The 12088-nt window shown below is 40.8% G+C and overlaps 1 protein-coding gene and 1 long non-coding RNA gene across 2 annotated transcripts in view; one reads left to right on the plus strand and one right to left on the minus strand.

The window, feature by feature from the left end:
- LOC122783404 overlaps positions 1 to 3789 on the minus strand; it is a 4220-nt gene extending 431 nt beyond the window's left edge. The window contains exons 1-2 of the long non-coding RNA XR_006362051.1: positions 3730 to 3789; positions 320 to 489 (exon numbers count right to left, since the gene is read on the minus strand). This is a non-coding gene — a long non-coding RNA (uncharacterized LOC122783404). The remainder of the gene's footprint in view (positions 1 to 319; positions 490 to 3729) is intronic.
- Positions 2295 to 10287, plus strand: snx7 (sorting nexin 7). Its single transcript, XM_044048101.1, has 7 exons — positions 2295 to 2458; positions 6321 to 6521; positions 7369 to 7479; positions 7623 to 7781; positions 8474 to 8672; positions 8925 to 9124; positions 10111 to 10287. The coding sequence occupies exons 1-7, from the start codon at positions 2375 to 2377 to the stop codon at positions 10270 to 10272; spliced, it is 1116 nt and encodes a 371-aa protein (XP_043904036.1). The 5' UTR covers positions 2295 to 2374; the 3' UTR covers positions 10273 to 10287.
- The last annotated feature ends 1801 nt before the right edge of the window (positions 10288 to 12088 follow it).

Here is a 12088-nt window from a genome sequence, read left to right on the forward strand (position 1 = left end):
TCTGACTAAAGGTTTTCACGAGATTAGCTGAATTATTATAATAATGTTCAATAAAACAGAATCAACACAGTTAACTTCCAGTTGGTTCCTCCACCAAATGTGAACCACGATGATGTAAATGATGTAGAGACAGAAGAGTAAATGATGTAATAATGTAATAATAAAAATGAATAAACAGAGCGATCCAAGTCCCTGCTGGACTCAGTCAATCACAGCATCATGCTCCAGTGATCTGGGACACTTTAGAGTCCTCAGAGATGAAGACTGCAGGACTGACAGAAGACACAAAAACAAACATGACTTTGACCTCTGTCCTCACCTGGACTCTCCTCTGCTGCTGCTGCCGCCGCCTCACAGGTAAAGTCAACTCTGTCCTGTCAGCAACTGTGTCTCTGACCATGATGCTTCTGTATGTCTCTGCATCTGTCCTCAGAGTCCAGAGGCCGGTGGAACAGTGACATCTGTTGTGGGAGGCTGTGCCACCATCACCTGTAGAAGCAGCCAGGATGTTTTTGTTTGAAAGGACACAGAGATGGAGAAACTCCGACACGTCAGTCAGTTTATTCAACTTCATAAAACCAAATATACTGTCTGTGAATTTAGTTTACTGGAAATCCGTCAGCGGCTCTGAGATTCAATCATCATGAAATCAGCCTCTATGCTGATGACGTCCTGTGATATGTTGCTAGAACTGATTTAGAACTGTGTGTGTGTGTGTGTGTGTCAAATGCTTTCTTAACCTCTAACATAATGTTAGAGGTTGATAGTAGTTGTTAGTATATTGAATATGAAGAAGAGTCAGTATTTTACAGTACTAGATCATGTTTAAGGTGGTGATTAAACTTCATAATTCAAAGTAACTTATAGTTTTACTACTCAGTCTTTAAGTATAATATATGAGCTTCCTAGACCTGTTATTGATCACCATTGTTCAATGTGAATCAACTACTATAATAGTTGATGTGATGATTGTGTCTTTCTGATTGTGTCTCCATCTTCTTCAGATATTTTCATATGTTAGACATTGTTGGAAATCTGTGACTAACTCAAATGATCCTTGGGAGACTTGTTCCTGCTTTTTTTCAAGGCTGGGCACATATTTAATACCAAAGTAGTCTTTGTCCTCAAGGACGGACGGTAAATATTAGCTCTATGAAGTATAATTTTTTACTTCAGCATCAGAATGATGATTTAAGTGAGCATGGGCGTGGCATGATTGTTGTTCGTGATGTCGACTGTCTTTAGCGTTAATACAGTAGAGAATGGTCTTAAAAAGAGGAATAAAGCAGCAGTTCACTGTGAGAGAATGTTTGATTGATCACAGAGGTCAGAAGACAACAATGAGATGCTAGAATGGCAACAGTCATTAAAAAGCCTTTATTAATACAGATTGTCCCATTGAGACACAGGGTCTCGATTTCAAGACAGACCTGTTGAGGACAATCGAGGACAATGTCGGGGATTTGAGAGCAGCATTAGGTTTGTTAGTGGAGACGTTGACAACTAGTAATGAGTGAATAAACACATATTGATATATTTCACTATTATTGGATTATTTATTTCAGGAACCTCATTGTACAGAAAGTCAAAGTCTTTAATCTGTGACACAAAAATAAGCCCAGTAATTCAAACTCCTGCTCCTGAGTCTTTACTCAGTGTCCTCTGTACCTAATAAAGTGGCCGGTTCAGTCCTGACAGTCAAACAAAGGCCTGAAGCGGATTAAAAGGACGCGTGAAACTCGGGTCTTCAGCTGAATCCGCTTCTTCCGCGTCTGCGCCCTCTGATCCCAGCTGCGTCAAGAGCAACGTGACTAGCAATTACACCGGACGTACTTAAAAAACCCGCCACAATAAAAGCAGTGAAGAAAGTCCCAGAAAGCAACACTCACATTACACAACCGCGAGAGGCTCAGTGTGTCTGTGCTTCACAAACAATCCGTTCACGACTAAACCAGCTCATGTTTGTGTGTGAAGTTCTCGCACAACATTGTTGAGAGGCAGTCGTGTTTACACTGTGTGACCATTTTAGGGATTTCCGTTGTTGATTTGCTAGTTGCTAGTTTAAAGACGATTAACTCTTAACTCTAAAGAAAAGGAGGTCAGAAAATACAACACAATGTTTGAGCCAAACTAATGTTTTCTAATTAATTGATCTGTTTGTTGTTTCGTCAAAGTAAGCGTCAAAAAAGGCAAATGAATAGCTACGTTTTAAATATTGAAAGTGTACATGCGGCCCACTGGATTTTATTTTGAAATACTTGACAGGAAGTGGTGTTCAGCCTCGGTGTCGGTGTCTTTCCGCTGCTCTGAAGTTTCTTGTTCCTTCACTTGTTTCACATGAAGTCTCTTCGTTGACTGTTGTTTTCACGGTGACATGAGTGGACACACGGTCCCCGCGGACTTCTCAGGACACATGCTGGACCTGGACGAGGACGAAGACCTGGAGGTTTTCAGCAAGGTAAATAAAACCAAACGAAACTGACGAAACTGCGAAAACAACGGCAAAATACGTTCAGTGGTTTTCTTGCTGCGTGGATCAGAGCTGATCTAACGTTGTGACGTCCCGTGGGTTCTGAATGTAGCGACACATTCCGTCACACGCGGCACGGGAAGGTCCTGGATCAGCTGATGAACTGACCTTCGGACGCGACTGTGCTGTAAGGACGAGCGAACACCGAACTCCGGTCAGAGTTCTGACGTTTGAGGCGTTTAACTGGTGATGACGTCACAAGACGAACTTTTCAAACCCAGTCACTGAACGAATGAAATCTGGAGCGACTTCAAAGTCATTATCAGCACATGAGGAGTTTCACGTCAGTTTCATCCAAAATGAATGAACTTGAATTACACATGAGTCCAGTCAGTGGCGTTAGACCCGGGTTCGGACCCCGGTTGGAACACGGGTCTTTCTGCATGGACTTTGCATGTTGTCCCGTGTGTGCGTGGGTTTTCTCCGGGTTCCTCCCACAGTCGAAAAAGGTAAAGTTGGTGTCTCTAAGTTGACTGTAGGTGTGAATGGTTCATTTTTAAGCTCCAGGCTCCTCCGGTTTCATATATTTGAGCACTAAAACATGTAAGATGACATTGTTGACCTTTTATTAGTAAATGGTCACTAGGTGCATTTACCTTCAGCCATGTAATTCACTTTCTTTTGAAATGTGTTGCACCATATTACCTATCAAATATCTGTCCATTTAATAATCGATGAATTGTTTCAGCTCTACTCAAATATTACAACACATGCTTTTTCTTTCACATATCAAATGAAAAGCACTTCAGTGACTTATTATTATAATTATTCTTGTTATTAGTGAAAACTATTGTGTTAATGACAGTTTTCAGAGGTTTGAAAAACACAGCATCAGATCTGCAGCAGACACACGCTCTGTGTGAACAACAGGGAACAAGGATTCATCACTTTTGTCAAACACTTTGCATGCGTTCAGTGTGGTCCACGTGTTGTAGACCTCAGTCATGTGTTCATTATACCAGTGTTCCATTATAATCTTATAGAAAAAGAGACCACAATCAGATTATATCTGCAACATACTTTACTGATCCCAAAACTAATATTTTTGTGTCACAATAGCACAATTTCACTCACATGACAGAACCATAACAATAAAAGAGTCAGCACAAATAAACCACGGCTGTACAGAACGAATAAAAATATCAGAATGCAAACATGAAAAACAGAAGTCTGTAGCTGTAGAAGAGATTTACTTTTACCAGATCTTTCTTCCGATCACTTTCTCTTCGACGTCTGCAGTCACAGCCACAAACCATCCATCCATTCATCCATCCATCTACCTTCTACCGCTTTATCCTCCACATGAGGGCCGTGGGGCGGTCTCAGCTGACATAGGGTCACAGGTCAGCAGTCCATCTCACACCACGGTCAATTTAGAGTGTCCGCTTTACCTAAAGCCCATATTGCATGTTTTGGACTGTGGGAAAACCAGAGAACCTGGAGAACCCCCACACACACACACACACACACACACACACACAGAACATGCAAACTCTATGCAGAAGGGCCCTTGTTCCGACCGGGTCACAAACCTGGTTGTTTTCACTTCATAGCGACATAGCGACATAGCGACAGTGCTAACCACTGCAACAACCGTGCAGCCACAAAAATGGACTTTGTCAGTTCATTGAATAAACTGTCAACGGCAATGAACTGACTGATTGTTAACATTACAATCACTAATAATGAGAACAATGAGAAGATGTCGTCACTCTTTGTCTATATGTTTGTCTTTTTCAGCACAGGACGACAAACGTTGTGTTTGTGTTTGTAGGAGGAAGAGAAGAGTGTACAGCCATAATAATCACCTAATGATCAGTCACAGAAAGGTCATTGTGCTGTGTTGTGGAGGCTGTGGTGCAGGGCCTTGAGTCTTCTGCAGACATCAGCAGTTTTTTAACAGGAAACAGGCCTGCAGGCAGCTCACACACACACACACACACACACACACACACACACACACACACACACACACACACACACACACACACTCACTGCTGTTTGCATGCAACATTTGAATGTGGCAACATGAAATGAAACGTGTACTTACTGTGTTTGTGTTCTGCAAGAAGAAGACTAAGAACACCAAGTGTTTATTTTAGTAAAGTTTGGCTAAGTTTTAAAGTTTGGCTAAGTTTGTGAGCATGTGCTGAGTGATGTGACGTCAGAGCTGTCACTGACTGTCGCTGCCTCAGTTTCTACAGTAAGTTTGTGTTATTTGGGTTAATCCGAACAGAGGGTTTCAAACCCCAGAGTCACAAACGGCCCCTTTGAATGTAGTGCTGGAGGCAGCACAGGCTCCTGTGTGCCGCGATGTGGAATCACTGATGTTCTCTCTGGACTTTGGTGCAGGGAGTGAGCTCAACTCAACAAGCTGCATGTACCGTATGGGTCAGTACTTTGTCACTTCAGGATAGGCCTGTTGTTTTGTATTTGAAATTCTCTATTGTTATAAATGTGGGGTTAGGGCTGGGCAATACTGTACACTGATGTTATATCGACTGTATATGGTGACATGAGACAATATGGTCTTAGATTTCAGACGTCGCATATTGTGATTGTCTGTGATGACTTTTCCTGGTTTTAAAGGCTGTTGCATTGATAATCATCATTTATTATGTTGAATACATTTGTGAAATATTATATACATATATATATATATATATATATATATGTGTGTGTGTTAATTTAAAAAATACATGAAATTGACATAATATAGGTAAAAAAAAGTCACTCAATAACACTATTTTAAGTCCATAGTTATGGTCAATTGCATTGTTTCATAAATAAATATCCTTCATGTAACATTAGAAAGCCAAAGAAATAAACCAGGTATTAACCATAATGAAAGGTGAACTGTATTGCACTAGTGTATTTACAGTGTATTGTCATGAGTCCTGTGTGCAGCTTTATATCCTCGTATACTGTATATAATCTGTATATAATGTAGCCTAAAAGAAAATCACCATATAAATAATCACAAGAACTATCCCGACAAAAACAGAACATAACTAATAATAAATAAATAACTGTTGCTTTTCTTGATGTGCTGACGTCTTTGCTGTGTAACTGGAAAAAGCTGCTTCACCACATTTTTGTGTTTGTTGCTGCGTCAGCGAGCACAGAGTGACCTCAGTGAACATGTCAGGACAATCTCAGTCAATCTGAAATCATCATTTTCTAAATGAAGGGAACACTGTTGATCTACAGTTTTTTGAACTTTACAAACATCACACTGTTCCAACACATTTTCTATTTTCTTCATCAGAGATTCACATTCACCCCAATGTTAATGTTTTAAAGGTTGTCTTTTCATCATTGTCCTTATAATGATATATAATCAACAGGGAGGTGAGTTATGTCAACACTGTGCCGAGATGTTCATAAATGAAATGCTGGATGACATTGAGTTCCAAAAACAAACTGTCTTTGTGTCTTTTTAATATTTTTATGAAGTTTTATTTTTGCATATTTTCTTGAAATACTGTGACATTTTGTTCCTTTGGGAATTAGAGTGAGGGGCTTTTGTTCATCATCCTTCAGCATAATCATGCTTCAAATGTTGTTCTGTGAATGAATAGAGAGAGAGACCACACCAGGTCACAGGACTCAGCAGTGGATCCACAGCTGGTGTGGAGGCGATGAGTGTTTTACAGAGTGGCACAAACGTCACTAACCTGTGTTCATGCTTCACAATAAAGAATGCAAACGTTTGCTCTAAACCTCAGTGGAGGCTCAGTGGACTACACAAAGGATTTGCTTTAACACGGTTGTTGTTTAATTGGTGCAGAAAACATCCACTCTCGATGGAGATGGAAACCTTGTGCCCAACTCTCCCAGCTCCTTGGTCAACCAGTACAGACTGGACGAGGAGGAGGAGGAGGAGGAGGAGCAGCACGCTAACACCATTGACCTCTTCATCACCGTGGACAACCCAGAGAGCCATGTCACTGCCATCGAGACCTTCATCATGTACAGAGTCCTGACCAAGGTCAGTCCTCAGTCCTGTGTGTGTGTGTGTGTGTGTGTGTGTGCGCGCGTGTGCTGATGGACAGACGGACAGACATTAAAGGGTCATTTCAGGGCTTTTTTAAATGTGGTTGAATAAGGCGACGGTAGCTCAGTGGTAGAGCGAGTCGTCTTTCAACGTGTTTGATTCCCGGCTCCTCTAGTCTACATGCCGTGCCGATGTGTCCTTTGGCAAGGACCGCGCCGGAAGCGTGTGAATGGGTGTGAAATATGAGTGTATGAAAATGTGAATGAATGACTGTGATTTGTATGAAGAATAATAGAAATACAAACCATTCACCATTTAAGGTACGGACACATTTGTGAAGTGGCTACAATCTACTGTAGCTTAAGTCTACAATGTTTCAAGAATGTCTTTACGACTTCATCTGGCTGAAAGCCGTTCTTTTAACAGCTGGAGAGTGAAGTTTGAGTTCTAAACGGCTCACTCCCCGATCCATACAAAGGACTTGTTGATCCACTTCTGCTTCCATCACCAAGTTCAAATATGTTATTTAGTGACTTCAATGTTTGAGGTCCTTTCTTCAAATTTGCCAAAGTGACACAAAAGTTACCAAACGAGTAGACCGGCAGCTCATGTGTCCCTGTGAGCTAACATGTCACAGACACTTGTGATGTTGGCTTTAATCGTTATTTGTGTTCTTTGGTTTGTTCTGAGCCTCCACGTCTCAGTGCTGAGACTTTAGGGACTGGAGGGACTGGAGGGACTGGAGGGTGCAGTTAACACTGACTGTGTCAGAACTTTGACATTTGAAAACAGCTAAAGTCTCACTTGAACGTTGTATGGTGTTAATCTCCTCTCTCTCCAGACCACACGGAGTGAATTTGACTGCAGTGAGTACGAGGTACGTCGACGATACCAGGACTTCCTGTGGCTCAGGAGCAGACTGGAAGAAAACCACCCAACACTCATTGTCCACGTATGTCTTTGTCCACCACAAACCACAACCAGAACCAACTCACTCATCGCCAGTCACACAATTTTAGATTTCCTCACTTTCCTGTTGCACGACAGCATCATTGGGTTCTGTGACTGAGGTACTATGTTGTGGTCTTTGCTCAGCCGTTACCAGAGAAGTTTGTGATGAAAAGCATGGTGGAACGCTTCAACGACGACTTCATTGAGACCAGGAGGAACGCTCTGGACCGCTTCCTCAAAAAGATCTCGGAACATCCCGTCCTGTCCTTCAGCGAGCACCTGCAAGTCTTCCTCACTGAACCTGTACGTCTTCAACACACACACACACACACAGGAATAGCAGTTTTTAGCTACTTAACAAAAGGCTCAAAGAATAAACTCTAGACTTCTTCTACGACACCTGATGAATGCAGCTTTATCTCACTGTTCCAGCTGCTGGTCGACTGCTGCGGCATGAGATCAGCATCTCTCACATTGTCTGGAGAGTCGGTGGTTTATTACCAAGCTGCAAACATATTAGATAACGTAGATATATATATATATATACACAGTATATATATATATATATATATATATATATCATTATATGAGCCTTTTGTTAAGTGGATAAAATGTGTTTTTCCTTGTGTCGCTGTCGGCAGTCATGTGTTAGTGAGCGTGAGACTGACGGCTCAGTCATGTGACCTGCTTCCTGTACTACATGCTAAGCTAAGCTCTCTGATGCTCTGCAGTATGAACCATAGACAGTTGAAACATTCATTCATTCATTCATTCATTCATTCATTCATGTCAAACCAATCAGTTTCAGAGGGGGCTGGAATTAAAAACTGGGTCCAGGTCGAGGGTCAGACGAGGTCATACAGTATAATATAAATCTTTTAGATACTGTTTTCTATAAATCAGAAATAATTAATATACACAAATGAGCGTACATGATGTAACGTAACGTAATGTAATGTAACGTGTAGATGTTGATGTGGTTCGACCTCCTGCAGGAGCTCACGTCTTACAAGAAGCAGGGTCCAGGTTTCCTGAGTCGGATGGGAGACACGGTGAGGGGGTTGGCTAACTCGGTGAGAGGTTTAAAGAGTCGACCAGATGAGTTCACTCACATGCAGGAGTATGTGGAGGACTTCAGCAACAAGATCTGCTCTCTGGACAAGGTCACGCAGAGGATCATCAGGGAACAGAAAGGTACGACTGCCCGACATGAAACAGCTGCTCAGTGGCTCACGACAGCCTCGACCACGCAGAACATACAGATGTGCTGCTTTTATTTATGTACTTAAGAGTGTCGAAATGTAGCAGCTGGAGATGAACTGAAAACAAGTGTAGTTATTGGTGTTTATGTCGACATCTTAACAATGTATGACATAAAAAAACAATTAAACTGCATTCATTAATGTGACGTTCACACTTTTCCATGATGCATCCATGTGTTTTCAGAGTATCTGGATGAGCTGAAGCAGTACGGCCCCACATACACCCAATGGGCGGGGTCAGAGGGGGATCTGGCCGAGCCCCTGAAGGGTGTGGCCAGCTGTGTGGAGCATTGTGGTAAGGAGACAGAAGAGCAGACCCAACATCTGTCTGAAGTCCTGGTCCCTGTCCTGCATGAGTACGTCCTCTGTGCTGAGACGCTGAGGGTGAGTTGGACAACAAGATGAATGTTTGTCTGTTTACTTGCTCATTTACATACAGAGACACATGACATGTCATTTCCTTGTGGAAAATGAAGCAGGTGTGAGGGAAGTCACTTCCTCTCGATCTCAGGTCGCCAGAAACAAATAATCATTCACTCCGTCACCTCCTGTCGTCATGACTTTTTTGTCTCAGAGTGGGAAAATCTCAATGAACTTGTTACGTTGGGAACTCTCCGTCCGCAGTAAAAGCAGAAGTCACAATTTCCTTCTCGGAAAGTCGTTTTTGGTTTTTGCCAGAAAGACACTAGATTTGTTTTAAGTCACCAAGTTTGCTTTATGATAACTTCTATTTTCTGTCTTTATTTCCTTCTTTCCGACAGTTTATTCTGTGACAGCGTCTGGGATTATAATCTGTATCTGTAATGTGTATAACGTCTTCTTCTCTGTTTTCGGTGTCACGTTACAGCGCCACCTTCAGGCCTCGTACATGTTCTACAGAGTCGTTTTGGGGGTTACACGAACATAACCATGGCTAGTAGAGTCAGATTTTAGAATGTCTGTCAGACACTGAGACCATGTGTTGAAGGTTTGACTGTTAACACACAATTGAATTATTTAAATGTCAACTGCACTCTTTCTGATTCTGATTGTGAGGAGATGTGAACTGGTCCGTGAAATTTTGAACCTTGACCTTGATCTAAAAAAGAATGAAAGCAGCAAGATCACTGAATTCAGTGGGTGATGTGAAAGGTGCATTGACTGAATACAGGCTAAAAAATATCAACAATAATAACAATAATAATAATAATAATAATGAGCTGTAAAATTCCGTCCCTCTTCCACCATCAGAATACGTGGTTTCATAAACAGCTGTTTATGAAAAACAAGACTCATACATCGGTCGTGGGGAGGTGCTAAGAATCTTTTTATTTATTGAATTAAATATGAATAAACCGTTTAATAGAATAAAATGTACTCCTCTGTCCTAGGGTGTGATGAGACGTCGAGACAACCTCCAGGCCGAGTTCGAAGCCAAAAACGAGGCTCTGGTGTCCAGGAAAACTGACCAAGAATCAGTGAGTATGACTCCCATCCTCCCGCTCTGCCAGCCCATGTGTCTGTGTGTCCTCAGGCATTTTCCTAAAGATTAGGTGCAATAAAGTGAATCATGAAGCGATGCCTGTTCCCACAGGGCCGCCCTCTGCTCATATTGGGCATGGGGCTTCCTGGGTAGGATTATCTAAATACCCAGGCTTGTCAGTCCTCAGCTCAGTGGGAGTAAGAGCTGTCGATATAATTTACACTGTAATCCCTGCAGCTAATAATGGAGTAATGAAAAATCCCAGATCCCTTTTAGAAGAGGACTCGCTTCAAAATGTCAGGAGACGGGAAATAAGGCGAGGAAAGGACACAGCTATTTTTAATGCACCTTGTTAATATTGTGTACGAGTGTGTGTTTGATTTTATTAATTATTTAATCTCTGGTCATCGAGAGCCTTAACACGATCAGCAAAAACAAAGGAGGAGAGGAGAAGAAGACGAAAAAGTATAAAAAGATGCAGAAATGGGATTTACCACAGGCTTCATGATATGATATCATGATATTATCATGATATCATATCATGATAGATCATGATCATATCGTACTGATATATGATTTATCGACGTATTTATTACCTTCTGTCAAGTGCAAAGCATATTCCCAATCTAAAACCCCTTTACAATGAAATGAATGTTTAATATAATAATGTAATGAATATAATTCTTAAATATTGATCCATGTTTATGGCACCTCTTTACAGCGTGTTATTCTATCTCTTAAAGTAAAGGGACATTAAATTCAGCAACATTCTCACGCACACACACAATACAATACTAATATCCTATATGTACAGTATGTGTATACATATATATACACATACTGTACATATATATATATATATATCACATGCTTCACGATGCACAGACTGTAAAGATGTAAAGAAAAGTCATGTTCTGTTTATTTCTTCTTTATGGAAGATGGAACACACATGGACCTCATTGATTAGATAGAAGTGTTTTGAAGTTTGGTTGTCTTATGTTTAGTGATTGTTTCAATAGTTTATTTATCAGGGATGATGCCAAAAATATTACATCATATCAAAGTAGTCATGAAATCAGCTGTGGACATAGTTCTTTGATCTTCTCTCTACCCACAGACTCTGACACTGATGTCTCTGTACAGTCCGTCTGCTTAAAAACACCTTGGCAAACACAAATGCATACAGTGCGGATGAAGTGAGATCATCATAAATGGTCACATGATGTGCATTCAGGACATCATTTAAATACTAGCTGTTGCAATCTTTCAGGGTTGATGAGGACACCAGGTCTGAGACCAGGACACAAAGCCTGACCAGACCAGACCTGACAAAGAGACAAAACTGTCAATGACAATGAGTCCAGGTCAAAGTATCCACAATCAAGAGAAATGCATTCATTCATTCATTCATTCATTCATTCATTAAATAACAAAACCAGATTTCAGATAAAACGTATGACACTGAAATAAGACAATCATTTGTCATGCAGTAAATCTGTGTGTGTGTGTGTGTGTGTTTTAAGGATCTTAAAAGCTTTTTTTCTTGTAATAATAATAATATTTATTATAATAATAATTATAATTTCATCAATGGATTACCGACACATGAGATATGAATTACAAATGTGTGTGAGGTATGAGTTGAACGTTACCGTCCACTATTATTAAAAAGGTGAACTTCTCAAAGCAGAGAATCAAATCCCTTTGTTCTGAAACATTTATTTGACCTTTGTAAAAAAGAAAATACTGAGCTTTGATGTGAGTCAAAGTGAAAGTTGTGTTATTACACATCACAACCAGGAGGAGGCAGTGTTGTGTCAACAAACTCTGTTATTCCACTATTATCAAGAGCAGCAATTCCCAAGAATGCTGCAGCCTAAAATACA

The sequence above is a fragment of the Solea senegalensis genome, linkage group LG1, assembly GCF_019176455.1.
Source record: "Solea senegalensis isolate Sse05_10M linkage group LG1, IFAPA_SoseM_1, whole genome shotgun sequence".
In the NCBI taxonomy this organism is placed as follows: domain Eukaryota; kingdom Metazoa; phylum Chordata; class Actinopteri; order Pleuronectiformes; family Soleidae; genus Solea; species Solea senegalensis.